The 15,675-nt window shown below is 36.4% G+C and overlaps 1 protein-coding gene across 3 annotated transcripts in view; it reads left to right on the forward strand.

The window, feature by feature from the left end:
- The window catches only part of LOC127843081 (uncharacterized), a 48,278-nt gene that overhangs the window by 13,421 nt on the left and 19,182 nt on the right, over nt 1-15,675 (forward strand). For 2 of the 3 annotated variants that reach the window (XM_052372892.1, XM_052372895.1), the window contains exon 6: nt 1,798-6,031. In XM_052372892.1, coding sequence (XP_052228852.1) covers nt 1,798-2,684 — 887 coding nt within the window. In that variant the 3' untranslated portion in view covers nt 2,685-6,031. Of the gene's footprint in view, nt 1-1,797; nt 6,032-15,675 lie in introns of those variants that run through there. The other variant, XM_052372893.1, reaches the window with a different exon arrangement.

Consider the following 15,675-nt stretch of genomic DNA (forward strand, 5'->3'; position numbering starts at 1 on the left):
GTATTAGCTCTCAAGAGATCGAACATGCGAAACAACGAGATCCGTTAAAGAAACACCGTGTCCATTGACAAAATAGCTCTGAAAGACATATCCTGTCAAAAATAAATACTGCTCCATTACAAGCCTGGTTTAAACTTATATAAATATCATCGTATTGTGTTTTGTTTGTATTCGTCTTTAATGTAAAACTAACTTTAACTGTTCGTTCGTGTTGCTCCCGTCCGTGTTGCCTCCTTTCAGAATGAATATACTTGTTCATTTATCATAATAACAAATGGTGCATAACAATTATGTATAATTATTATAGACCAAAATGCTGTGTAAAACGTATGTCACTTATCGAATATTAAACACATGTCTAGTATATTTGAATCACACTTGCTGAATTTCTCATATCCGTCTGATTAGTTTTTCAGGCACATGCGTTGTGATACTTAACTACTCAACTACTACCACTATTGATCATAGCCATAATTAAGTTACAAATTAGAAATACTTCCAGATACATGTATATGATTTGTTATGGAATTCTTACGGTAGTTTAAAAGGGAATTACCCGCTTCAATAATAAGGTAATGTATCGCTGTAGATTGCATCCCATTCAACATAAAGTATATCCCATGTATTGATTGATACTTTAAAATGTATGAGTTTATATAAAACGACAATATTGAGTGCAACATTTTCCATAGGAGACGTTAATACATGCATTAGTGTTTGTAATTTGCCAACTTGTAAATAATACAATCGAATATACATGTTCGTATTAAAGCGAGATTATACGATTTTTATATGTGTTTAATTGTAATATATTAATGAAATATGTTACAATAACACAAAATAAGCAAGAAAAAATATACATTAAAGCCGAATTTCATAAAATGCAGCAAAGACAAATTAGCACCCCGAGCCGATTGTGACGTGCATATTTTCCTACAATAACCGAATCATTCGTCTTTGTATTTGGATCGGAGTTAGTGTTTGTGTGTCGTATGAATAGATATCGTTGCAGGAATTCAAATAAACCGTTAATTTAGATTCACATCGTACATGTATGGTGAATTCGGCTGTACAGCCGTTTTCAATTTCAGAAATAAATATCTGGCTTATTTCGCATTTTTCGACACATGTTCTTCTTAACTTTTATTTTAATTTATATTGATATGTATATATAATAAGTTTTTTTACACATTTTATATAAAATCATAAATATTTGTCCAAATCGTATAATCCCGCTTTAAAAACGTGTCAGCCTTTCCGTGTTAAATTAATAAATACATTTTGAACATTCGATCAATAAAACTAATATTAGTGTGGGTTTCAATTGATTAATATTCGTTCATATCGATATTAACATGTGCCTCGGACAACAGATTTAACTTTTATTAAAGGGACTTTACAGATTTTCGAGTTTTTTTTAAATATCATGACATTAATTGGCTTGGATTGACAAGAATAATAATTACCAAGCACAATAAATATAAGAAAATGTGCCTGCTCTGGAAGTCGATCCAGTGACCCCAAAAAGCAAAAGCTGACTGCGCCGCGCAGGTTTTTGAATCTATTTCATTATCAGAATGTACGTTTTGCTAAAAAATCGATGGAAAAGATTTTGATTGATGATTATTGATAACGGAAAATATATGTTTCACTTTATTCTATGTTAAATATGATACATTAATTTTTTACTACATTATTGTTTTCGAAAAAAAAAAGTGCTTTGGCAAGCCTTTGAACAAGTCCCATTCAATATTTTCGTTACCGTGATACATTGAAAAATGTTGTGTCACCTTGCAGATACAGCCAGCTCGGTCAGCTCGGAATTTCCGGTCTGCATTGTACTTAACAACGCAAGACCAGTCCAAAGTGCAGACACTCCCCCAGCACTGACGTCCATAGAACACATTTGCCTGGAAAGCGTCACATGTTCCTCAACCTGTCTACGCAGTCTGTTCAGTACGTTGTTGACACTCAATCATAAGGTGAGGTGTGCGTTAAAGTATGTCATAACAGCGTGTGTAGAGGAATCAGATATAGGTACAAACGCAGTAATTGAGACGGGTTTAGAAAATCAATTTAAAATGCAGTCTTTAGAAAATGACTGTCCCGGTCTATGGGAGGCTCTTCATGGTCTGAATATCAAAAGTCTTTGTCTGGAATTTGTTTATTTGAATCATCAAGAACTGTTCTGGCAGTTTCTCTCATCGCTCACACTGGAAAAGCTGAGTGTTAAGATGGATTTGGATATTCCCAGTCTTTGCAAGGGTCTCGATGGTAGGAATCTCAATGATCTGAGTCTGAGTTGGAGTTATGAGTTTCAGGATTGGACTGCGAACAATTTGGAGTTATTGTCAGAATGTTTATCATCTCTAATACAGCTGGAAACGCTTAGTATGTCTGTGCGAGGAGACAGTCCCAGTCTGTGGGAAGCTCTTCGTGGTCTGAATATCAAAAGCCTCAGTCTGAGTCTGGAATATAGGCGGGGAGGTTTGACAGAGTCGTTGTCGAAATTTCTATCATCGCTAACACAGCTAAAAACACTTAGTATAAGTGTGTTTGAAGATAAAAAAACCCAATCTGTCGGAGATTCTCCGTGGTCTGTATATCAAGAGTCTGAGTCTGAGGCTGGAAACGTGGGAAGATTTTACAAAGGATTGTGGAGAGTCTTCGTCGAAAAAGCTTAGTATTCGTGTGCGTGGAGACAATCCCGATCTGTTGGGGGCTCTATGCGGTCTTAATATCAAGAGTTTGAGTGTAAGTGTGAGTTACATGTATAGTTGTTTGAGAGTGGATCATGTAGAGTCGCTGTCGCTGTATCTATTATCACTCAACCAGCTGGAAACGCTGAATATTGTTGTTTATAATGACATTCCAAGTCTTTGGAATGCTTTCCGTGGTCTGACTGTCAAGAGATTGAGTCTGGATGTTACATGTTGCAAACAAATGAATCATATTGAGTCATTTTTGAAGTCTCTATCATCGCTCAAACAGCTGGAAACACTTTGTTTTAGTACGTGTTTGGATGAATACTGTCCTGGTCTGTGGGAAGGTATCCTTGGTCTGAATATCAAAGACTCTGACACTAAGTAATACGTGCAGAGGTTTGAGAGTTAATCAAGTAGAGTTGATGTCGCAGTCTCTAACATCGCTCACACAGCTGGAAACTCTCAATTTTAGTGTGAAAAAAGATAGTCCCGGTCTGTGGAAGGCTCTCCATGGTCTCAATATCAAGAGTCTGAGTTTGAGTGGTAAGTGGAGTCGAGATTTGAGAGTGAATCATGTTGAGGCGATGTCGAAGCACGGCTGGAAACACTTAGTATTAGTGTGACTGGAGGTAATCCCGATCTGTTGGAGGCTCTTTGTGGTCTTAATATCAAGAGTTTGAGTCTGATTTACAGTCATCGGGGTTTGCGGGTGGATCATGTAGGGTCGTCGCCGCAGTATCAATTATCACTCAAGCAGCTGGAAACGCTGAGCATTGACGTGACCTATGATATTCCAAGTTTTTGGCATGCTCTCCATGGTCTGAATGTCAAGAGTTTGAGGCTGAACGTTAACTGGCGGGATTTGATTCATATAGAGTCGTTATCGCAGTCTATATCGTCGTTCACACAGCTGGAAACACTAAGTATATTTTGGAACGCATTCGTTCGGTGGGAAGTTCTCAGTGGACTGAATATAAAGAGTTTGAGTCTGGATGTTAATCGGAATTCAAGAAACAAACATGTAGAGTTTGTGTCGCAATGTTTATCATCGCTCACACGGCTGGAAACGCTCAGTATTAGTGTGTATGAAGACAGTCTCGGTCTGGGTGAGGCCTTCCGTGGTCTGAATATCAAGATGCTGAGTCTGAGGGTAAGTTGTTGTGGAGGTTTGAGAGTGAATCATGTTGAGTCGTTGTCGCAGTCTTTATCATCGCTAACACAGCTGAAAAAGCTTAGTATATGTGTTTCAGAAAAAATACCTGGTTTGTGGGGGGGTGGGGGGCTCTCTGTTGTCTGAATATCAAAAGACTTAGTCTGAGTGGATTTTTGATAGTGAATAATGTTGAGATGTTGGCGAAGTCTCTAGCATCGCTTACACAGCTTAAGACACTTAGTGTTAGAGTACAAAAAGACACTCCGGGTCTTTCGGAGGCGCTCAGTGGTCTGAATATCAAGAGTCTTAGTGTCAGTGATACGTGGAATGGTTTGCGAGTGAATAATGAATCACAGTCTCTACCATCTCTCACACAGCACAACTGAAAACGCTTAGTATAAGTGTGTCGATAGACAGTCACGATCTGCAGGAGTCTGTCCGTGGTCTGAATATCAAGAGTCTGAGTCTGGGTAGTAAGTGACCAGTTATTGCAGTCTTTATGATCGCTCATACAAGGCACCTGAATCCGTTAATTGGTCGTATATGTGTGATATTGATGTTGTTGATGACGATGACAGCATTGGAAGAAAGGGGTATAATGTAGGAAACACATGTTGATATTGTGTAAATAAAAATGATACAGGAACATCTCACATATAAGTCGCCGGATGAATTTGTTTATGTCAAAAATTGCATTACGAAGTTTTAGTATTTTATCACAATATTAATGTTCAACGTGTAAAATATCGTATTGCATTATATTTAACATGTCTGAGTTTGGTTTATTTTTTGTCTTGCATGCTAGTAAATTAAAACTATTTGTGTTGTGTATTTCGCGAATCTTTTTAAGTCTTTTTAGTGATGAATGTTATATTTACAAAATCATCTTAGTCAATTCTTACATTGTAAACTGTAATGGCATCTCATCATTTATATAAATCAAAGAACGACATGACTTCACGTTTGCTGCTTCAGCAAAAGTAACATGTTGCAAGCACAAATAGCTAAACAAAATAATCGATTGTTTATATTGTTTACGCAGTTTGTTTTTTGTAATGTTAGTGTATGTTATTGTAAATACATTCGTTTGTTTCAATACAGCGTACAAATACAATAGAATAACACAGTTTTGTTTAGTACGCTTTTATGTGTGTGCATCTGCATCCAACTTTACAGGTTCCGAACATTCTATAGAGTTACCATGTATATAATCTAATATAAATATAAATGGTATGACTTCGACTATAAACCGCGTGTCGAGTAACGACTCATCATATTCTTATATCGCTCCATTGGTGCAAAAAGGTACCACGTGCCCTCTAATTTCAATGTCACATGGTACCTTTTTGCACCAATGGGGCGATATATATGTCAATTTTCATAGAGGAATCATATTAGAATTCATCATATATTACTATGTTTATATTGGCTATATATATCAAACTGCGTGTAGTGTTTAAAGTCATTATGAGTGTAACATACAGAAAACGAACCAATATATAAACCAATATGTGTTATTTTGCCTATAGAAATCAAACTGCATGTCGTTTTAGAACTCATCAGATAACAGTATGTGTTGATTGGCTATATCAATCACACCGTGCGTAGTCTTAGAATTTATCATACATAAGTTTGCTTGTGTTGGCTTTTGAAATCATACAGTGTGCCATGTTACAATCCATTTTATACCACTATACGTTAATTTGGATATAGAAACCAACCGAGTGTAAGAATTTATCATTCAGTTCTTTGTGTTATTTTGGCTGTAGAGAAAATCGCTTGATGTGTTAGAACTTATCATTTTAAAACTATGTTAATTTTGCTATAGAAATGAAACCGCGTGTTAGGTTAGACTTCATCATAAAGCATTATGTGTGAGGTTTGGGGTTTAACCCTAAATGCTTTGGATTGGCCAATGAAGGACTGAGGCCCAAGTTATATTCACTATTTTTGTTTGTTGTGTTTGTGATTGTCTTATCAATTACATGTGTCATAGGGTTTTACAAATGTTTCCTTGCAAATAAGCAAATGAGACATGCTATATGTTTATATCTGCTAATGAATCGGAGTTCCAATGCGCTTCTATTATAATTAATTATATGTAATGTTCTATTTCCTACTGGTGATTGGTATGACATATACGATAAATCAATATAATAAATAAGTGCAGATGCGTTGTTGTTTATTTTTTACTTAAGTTTTGTTATGATAATTGATGGTTGTGGTCACATTGATTACGATATAATAATTTTCATGATGTTGAAAGTTATGATGCCGATGACTATGACTATGGTGATGATGATGATAATGCTGCTGCTGCTGCTGATGATGATGATGCTGCTGATGATGACGATGATGATGCTGATGGTGGTGGTACTTCTGCTACTGCTGCTGCTACTGCTGCTGCTGAAAAAGAAGAAGAAGAAGATGATGGTGATGATGATGATGATGATGATGATGATGATGATGATGATGATGATGATGATGATGATGATGATGATGATGATGATGATGATGATGATGATGATGATGATGATGACGACGACGACGTTGATGATGATGATGATGATGATGATGATGATGATGATGATGATGATGATGATGATGATGATGATGATGATGATGATGATGTTGATTCGGTGCATTGCTATCCCCCGCCGAATAAACTTGTTTATGGATTGGAGCAAATCCCTTGATATGAAGTATTATCATTAAGTGTAGAGAAATCATTTTTATGTAATAATTAAATGTAGCGTTATTATTATAATGAATTGCAATTCTAATTAGTGATATCTACAAACTCATGAAGTTTCTGTTGAAATCGTGCAGCGTATGTGATATTTTACCTTGAAAAGTTCCATCATACAAAAACAGCAAAAGGCAATAACTCTAAGTTAAGAAAGTGTATGGTTATGGTTCTTGTGCATGGCATTTCTTGCCATTGATTACTACACTGGCACCCACAAAGTTTCATGTTGCAATTTTGTATTACATCTGAGATATAGCCATGAAAAAAAATCAATCATACAAAGACAACAAAAAGCAATAACTCGTATTAAAGCAAGTGAATGGTTATGGTTCTTGAGCATGGTACTTTTCCTCATTAATATCGTTACACCAATGAATTTTCATGTTGAAATAGTGCATGGTGTCTGTGATATAGCCCATACAGATTCATCATACAAAAAAATAAACACATGGCAAGAACTCTTATTTAAGAAAGTTAAGGGTTATGGTTTGTGTGCATGGCATAGGTGTATATATATATATATATATATATATATATATATATATATATATATATATATATATATATACACCTATGAATACACAATGTTGTGTTTACTATTATAGAAACTTATCTAAATACTGTCAAACAATCCATATTTATAAAATGAGCCCAGAGGTGGAAGTACGCTAGAAAGAAAAAACGATACAATCGGCGACACACTGAGCCCAGTTTGGCAACTAACGACTTCTTTCCAACTTACCCCTGCGAAATACATGTTAAAGCTGTAGTTTAACAGAGTAAGGATTAACACGTCATCTTTAGTTCATGGCTGAAAGTATGTCGTTTTTAATACCAGTTACGAAATACCAAAAATCTACACAACTCATTGGTCCTTATTTGCATTTAATACAACAATCGTCTCTATAACCTGAAACACAACTAAACTTTTTTCACAAACGTGAAAAAACACCGCTTTGTCTGTTCTGTTCTGTTTTGACAAAAAGTAAGGGTGGTTAGAAAGAAGTACTATATTAATGTGTGTTACGCTGGGTTGCGTCCCTTGAATGGTGTCGTGTTTGAGAATGAGCATACTATTACAGGCACCAATACTCAACGGCTTAGAATAAAAAATATGAACACAAACTACTTCAACAACGTTTTCTTCCTAATCGGTTTATAGAGATTTATGAACTCAAACACAATTCTCTTTGGGCAAATATGTTTTCTCTTAAAGAATGATTATTTTCTGTATTTTATAAAGTATGTGTATTTGAATAATTCACAAAATTGATTTATGTATTGATGGATATCGCGTATGTGTATAGAACACACACAGTTTACAATGACAAAATTAGTTCCAACTTAAATTACAAAAAATTCAGCGACATCCACAGCGTTGGTTGCTTTCAGGGAAAATGCATGTTACAGACAATATGCTTAATATCGTATTTACAAATGTTTGTATACAGCCCATCGTGTAAATGATCAGTAAACGCACAACAAAAACGGCACGACGTCTTCTAAAGAGCACGATTTATAAGAATCTCTTGACTGTTTTACTTTGTATTAATCGTTCTAAAAGGCTTTGATCGTATTATTTATTGTTGTATTGTATATATTGCCCTTTATTGTGTAAGCAATTTACCATTTACTTTAAATAAATAAATCGAATTTAAATATGATATGCGAATTATTAAGAAGTAAAAAACAGTTAATGAGTACATTTTCCTTGCATGTCACTTTCGCAATAGAACAGACATGTATTTATGTCAATTTGAAAATAAAATAACATATCACGTAAGAATTGTATTAAATTTCACAGACAAATGTTACGCAAAGGAATTCAAATTTAACGTCAATTAAATTAGCACTGCATTTTTTAAACTGAAGTTGTGTGCTTGTCAACAGTAAACCTAACTAAAGTTGAAAATTGTGTCTAGACGCTCCCATCACACAATAATAGACACCGATGATGATATTATAAATGACGAATGTATATTCCTTTCAAATAATTTGATGTTTTTATAGAGAGTGTTACGCTGTTTGTTATGGCAAATTCATAAAGCATTTACCATGTTTCGCTCAATTGGTGCAAAAATGTACCATGCGTCATTTAAATTAAATGGAACATGTTACCTTTTTGCACCAGTTGGTCGATATATAATACGTTTAATTATTTTTTTATTGTCTTATAAGGGCTTATGGACGATTAAATACACGTTTCATATTTATTTACGCTCGTAACAATATAAAGTATTAACATTATACAAAGTTGTGCCAGGAAAACGTTTAGGGAGGGCTGAAAAATCAGTGTGAAGTTATTGTCACGACGCTATGAATGAAATGTACCTGAAGTAACGGTACGTGCAGTAACGTTGGGGAAGTGTATGGAACATTGTTACTGTTTATTCATCAGCTTGAAAAGGGAAAATGAAAATGAATGCCTGTCTATGTTTAGGGTCGATAAATCGATATGCACATTCAAGGAAATTATTTTTTTTTAAACAAGGTTTTTATAGAACAGAAACTTAGTTTTTACTTTTATCTGTACTCATTTGATACTCCAAAATACAATCTAATGTGGATTATCCCAACATAATAAACATTTGGTGTTATGTTACATTAATCAACCGTGCTCAAGATGTACTTTATAGGTGTGATCCAAGTATCTTTATAGGTTTGATCCAAGTATCTTTATAGGTGTGATCGAAGTATATTTATAGGTGTAATCCAAGTATCTTTATAGGTATGATCCAAGTATCTTTATAGGTGAGATCCAAGTATATTTATAGGTGTGATCCAAGTATCTTTATAGGTGTGATCCAAGTATCTTTATAGGTGTGATCCAAGTATCTTTATAGGTGTGATCCAAGTATCTTTATATGTGAGATTCAAGTATCTTTATATGTGTGATCCAAGTATCTTTATATGTGAGATCCAAGTATCTTTATATGTGTGATCCAAGTATCTTTATATGTGAGATCCAGATATCTTTATAGGTGTGATCCAAGTATCTCTATAGGTGTGATCCAAGTATCTTTATTTGTGTGATCCAAGTATCTTTATAGGTGTGATCCAAGTATCTTTATAGGTGTGATCCAAGTATCTTTATATGTGTAATCCAAGTATCTTTATAGGTGTGATCCAAGTATCTTTATATGTGTGATCCAAGTATCTTTATATGTGTGATCCAAGTATCTTTATAGGTGTGATCCAAGTTCCTTTATAGGTGTGATCCAAATATCTTTATATGTGAGATCCAAGTATCTTTATAGGTGTGATCCAAGTATCTTTATAGGTGTGATCCAAGTATCTTTATATGTGTAATCCAAGTATCTTTATAACCTTCTGAGACATCTCAGTATCAGTTTTATATTACTTATGTATAAGTTTCCGAAGTTTCAGTTCTAACGTACGGATACACTGCCTCTAATTGTTTAAGCCATATTCAGACAGCATCCAAAGTGACATTTCACACAAACAATGCACATACTATTCTATTCCGTTGTAATTTTTACAATTAAAATAATTGAACATCTCTTAATAATAAATCGTTCGTGTAATAGTTAGAAGTTATTTATTTTAGCTCGATTGCATTTAAAGAACTCACTACCACCCGATTCCGTGGCACCAGTACTTGGTGTCTTTGGATTAGATCAAATGAACGCTTTTATTGGGGGCATCGAATCTGTTACCTCCCGGTCGCTAGGCGGATACCATAACAATTACACCAAGGAGACATCTAAATAAATCTTTTATAATGAAATTCTGCTTTTAAAGACTCACGAGTTTGATACTCGTTTTTGTTTCAAATCGTTTTGATTTACCGTGTCTAGGCGGTAACCTCTGTTTTAGTCAATGTGTGTTTGTTTGTTGTGTACGTGTTTTTCTTGTCTAGTGTATTTTTGTGTTTGCCTCATTGTTGGGAAATTGGTTGCTTGTCATAAATAAAGGACCGCGTTTTATAACAAGGTTTCTCTCCTGATGATGTGGCTGATGGTTCACAGTGTGTGTTGATGTGGCTGATGGTTCACATTGTGTGTTGATGTGACTGATGGTTCACATTGTGTGTTGATGTGGCTGATGGTTCACATTGTGTGTTGATGTGGCTGATGGTTCACATTGTGTGTTGATGTGGCTGATGGTTCACACTGTGTGTTGATGTGGCTGATGGTTCACATCATGTGTTGATGTGGCTGATGGTTCACATTGTGTGTTGATGTGGCTGATGGTTCACATTGTGTGTTGATGTGGCTGATGGTTCACACTGTCCGTTGATGTGGCTGATGGTTCACACTGTCCGTTGATGTGGCTGATGGTCCACATTGTGTGTTGATGTGGCTGATGGTTCACATCATGTGTTTATGTGGCTGATGGTTCACATTGTGTGTTGATGTGGCTGATGGTTCACATCATGTGTTGATGTGGCTGATAGTTCACACTGTGTGTTGATGTGGCTGATGGTCCACATTGTGTGTTGATGTGGCTGATGGTTCACATCATGTGTTGATGTGGCTGATGGTTCACATTGTGTGTTGATGTGGCCGATGGTTCACATCATGTGTTGATGTGGCTGATGGTTCACATTGTGTGTTGATGTGGCTGATGGTTAACATTGTGTATTGATGTGGCTGATGGTTCACATCATGTGTTGATGTGGCTGATGGTTCACATTGTGTGTTGATGTGGCTGATGGTTCACATCATGTGTTGATGTGGCTGATGGTTCACATCATGTGTTGATGTGGCTGATGGTTCACATTGTAGTGTTTTCCCAGGCCATTTTAGCGTGGCGAAAAGCCACGCCGCCCTCCCGGATCGCCACGCTGCCCTTTTCAAAGGCAAATTTCGCCACGCGCCCTTTTTTTCAAAGGCAAATTTCGCCACGGGCCCTTATTGATAACATCTTTATTGCCTTACGATCTAACTTGGTCTGCAAAATCAGCTTCCTTGATTGTCTGTGACGCTCCGACTGTGCTTGATTTACTCGAGAGACGTCAACGTCTAATCGACTATATTTAATTGAGCAGATTTAATCTATAACAGTGCTCGATTTATAGGTAGGTCTTACTGACTGCTCCAAAGCTGTGAATTAGTCATGCGTGAATAACCCCGTGTCAGTATCAATCGATAATGCCGGAGGCTGTGTTATACCAAGCGCACTTTTCGCTCGGCAATGTGTACTCCTCCACGATATAATCATTTCTTCGGAGACTTTTGATGAAAAACTCGATGTTATTCTCGTGACAATTGTGCTTTGCATGCATTATTCAGTTAGATCTATATCAAAACATATATTTTTACGCATAATTACATTTAAATTCACAAACTTTATCGTTTTCGTCTTTAAGATAATTAGATCTAATTATTGAAATAATTACTGAGACGTATACCAATTTCACAAATGCGAATCGCGTATACGATTTAACGTTGCTATGCGCACCTGTCGCTTACATCATTTGACATTTCATCAACATGGCGGACTATACAGAATTAAATTGTGACTCGTCAAAAATGGCAAATAACGTCGTAAACGATCGAATTAACGATGGAGATTATACATTAAGAAGGAATTAATGAAATGTCTGTGATAATCAACGATGCATAAACATGTTTTAGATAGCAACAACATTATTTATTTATTTGTAATCTACTAGGTGGATGTATGTCACGGAAATGAGTTTTCGCATATTGTAAGCGATCAATTTACTCGCAATTTTATTTTAAACATCTGTCGAGATTATTGTTAGAACATGGGATAAGACAAATATGGTTTCATTTATATGTTAGTGGATCTGTGTATAATCAGATTCATATCATATATTGCTTTATTATGTTTGTCGTGCTGTACAGTTTATTGAAACAGCATGGAACTTAAATGTACATTGCAAGGTAAATATATTAATATAAATCATAGTAAGTTAAATACATCTTTTACCATTAAATGTGCTTTTTTATGTTATTTTTTCCACAGCTGCTTCTGATGTGTTTAATGTTTCCCCGTAATTCAGGTATTCAGGGAACGTTTTTGCCCTTTTTTGCCTAAACTGCGCGCTAAAATGCCCTTTTGAAAGTAATGCGCCATGCCCATTTGCCCTCCTGGGAAAAACACTACATTGTGTGTTGATATGGCTCATGGTTCACACTGTGTGATGATGTGGCTGATGGTTCACATTGTGTGTTGATGTGGCTGATGGTTCACATCATGTGTTGATGTGGCTGATGGTCCACATTGTGTGTTGATGTGGCTGATGGTTCACCTCAAGTGTTGATGTGGCTGATGGTTCACATTGTGTGTTGATGTGGCTGATGGTTCAAATTGTGTGTTGATGTGGCTGATGGTTCACATTGTGTGTTGATGTGGCTCATGGTTCACATTGTGTGTTGATGTGGCTGATGGTTCATACTGAGTGTTCATGTGGCTGATGGTTCACATTGTGTGTTGATGTGGCTGATGGTTCACATTGTGTGTTGATGTGGCTGATTGTTCACATTGTGTGTTGATGTGGCTGATGGTTCACATTGTGTGTTGATGTGGCTGATGGTTCACATTGTGTGTTGATGTGGCTGATGGTTCACACTGTGTGTTGATGTGGCTGATGGTTCGCATTGTGTGTTGATGTGGCTCATGGTTCACATTGTTTGTTGATGTGGCTGATGGTTCACATTGTGTGTTGATGTGGCTCATGGTTCGCATTGAGTGTTGATGTGGCTGATGGTTCACATCATGTGTTGATGTGGCTGATGGTTCACATCATGTGTTGATGTGGCTGATGGTTCACATTGTGTGTTGATGTGACTGATGGTTCACATTGTGTGTTGATGTGGTTGATGGTTCACATTGTGTGTTGATGTGGCTCATGGTTCACATTGCGTGTTGATGTGGCTGATGGTTCACACTGAGTGTTGATGTGACTGATGGTTCACATTGTGTGTTGATGTGGCTGATGGTTCACATTGTGTGTTGATGTGGCTGATGGTTCACACTGTGTGATGTGGCTGATGGTTCGCATTGTGTGTTGGTGTGGCTCATGGTTTACATTGTTTGTTGATGTGGCTGATGGTTCGCATTGTGTGTTGATGTGGCTCATGGTTCACATTGTGTGTTGATGTGGCTGATGGTTCACATTTATTTGTGTTGATGTGGCTGATGGTTCACACTGAGTGTTGATGTGGCTGATGGTTCACATTGTGTGTTGATGTGGCTGATGGTTCACATTGAGTGTTGGTGTGGCTGATGGTTCACATTGTGTGTTGATGTGGCTGATGGTTCACATTGTGTGTTGATGTGGCTGATGGTTCACATTGTGTATTGATGTGGCTGATGGTTCACATTGTGTGTTGATGTGGCTGATGGTTCACATTGTGTGTTGATGTGGCTGATGGTTCACATTGTGTGTTGATGTGGCTGATGGTTCACATTGTGTGTTGATGTGGCTGATGGTTCACATTGTGTGTTGATGTGGCTGATGGTTCACATTGTGTGTTGATGTGGCTGATGGTTCACATTGTGTGTATTAGATTGCGATTTAATACGCTTTACTTTCCAACACTTATTTCAGTAAAGAGCTCTATATCTTGAAACTGTGTATCAATTAAAAAAAACAATGACATCACTTATGTTATAAGACGATAAGGAATTTAATTGCTGACATTAGATACTTATTAAGTTATAATATCCAACACATTATGTTTTCGGATGAATAAACCAATACGCAAGAATGGTTGTTTAAGGTTTAATAAAATCGCCAAATATTGGAAATATTGGTTCTGGAATGTCTGGAGAAAACCCCCTATCTACAGACAGTATGCAGATTGACCCATCAAATTGAGTCTCGCTCTTTGAACACTGGGGCCGTATTCCAGTAGCTTCTTAAGTTTTCACTTAAGTTAAAGAAATTTCTTAAATAAATTTCTTAAGTTAAATTTGAAATGTCAAAAACAAAACATGAGACGCTTAGTATTTCTATTTAAGAAATCCCTTTAATAGTTAAAGGAAGTATTTAATTTTAAATATATGAGAAAAAATACACAGAGTAAAGAAATTTATTAAGTTTATGAAGCTACCAGAATTTAACTTAAGTGAAATCTTATGTTTAAAGGAAAAATGGCGGAGATAAGAAAAAATATTGCGCAATATTTCAATTTAAGTTATTTTTTAACTTAAGAAGCTACTTGAATACGGCCCCTGGGCTTTATTCATGTGCGTAATTGGTCGTCTCCAAATAAGCCTTGCAGTACGAACAAGCTAATCAGGGACAATACTTCCCGCTTTTTTAAATTTTTCGTTTGAAGAAAGTCTCTTCAAAATAAAAAAAAAATCCAGCCTACACTGTATGCGGAAAGTACCCTTCCAGATAAGCATGTGCGGACTGCAAACTTGCACACACACATATGGGACGACACTGTATGCTTATGCATTAACCCTAGTTGGTCCAGAAAGATGTTCAAAAAAGCAGTGCCGTCTTCAAAACAAAATCTAAGTGTTCGTTCTGAGTACAAATTCGCCACGTATGAAGATATAATGTACCTTAGACTCACATACAAAGGTCGATGTGATATATCCATGAGCAGTTCTATTAAAATAAAATAAATGTATCTATTCATTAGAAACTGTCCGTTTAGCGCAGTGGTTGAACCGCGCTCCTGTGTTCGGCGACCAAGGCTCAATGCCCACTTTCGGCGGATATGAATTTAGTCGATGAACACATGTGCAGTTTCATCTGACATTTACACCATGACACAAAACTACACCACACAAATTACACTATTTTATTCATTACTAAATGACTGGAGAAAATCGTTATTATGCATTCGTCCGATCTGCATGACTCTAGTACGAAGTTTATTTGAGACGCGTTCTAAGAAAACGGGGCTCAATGCATGTGCGTAAAGTGTCATCCCAGATTAGCATGTGCAGTTCGCACAGGCTAATCAGGGACGACCCTTTCCGCTTTTATGGTATTTTTCGTTTAAAGGATGTTTCTTCTACACAAAAATCCAGTTAAGGCGGATAGTGTCGTCCCTGATTAGCCTGTGCGGATTGCATAGGCTAATCTGGAACGACACTTTACGCACATGCATTAT

The sequence above is a fragment of the Dreissena polymorpha genome, chromosome 8 (assembly GCF_020536995.1).
Source record: "Dreissena polymorpha isolate Duluth1 chromosome 8, UMN_Dpol_1.0, whole genome shotgun sequence".
Classification (NCBI taxonomy): domain Eukaryota; kingdom Metazoa; phylum Mollusca; class Bivalvia; order Myida; family Dreissenidae; genus Dreissena; species Dreissena polymorpha.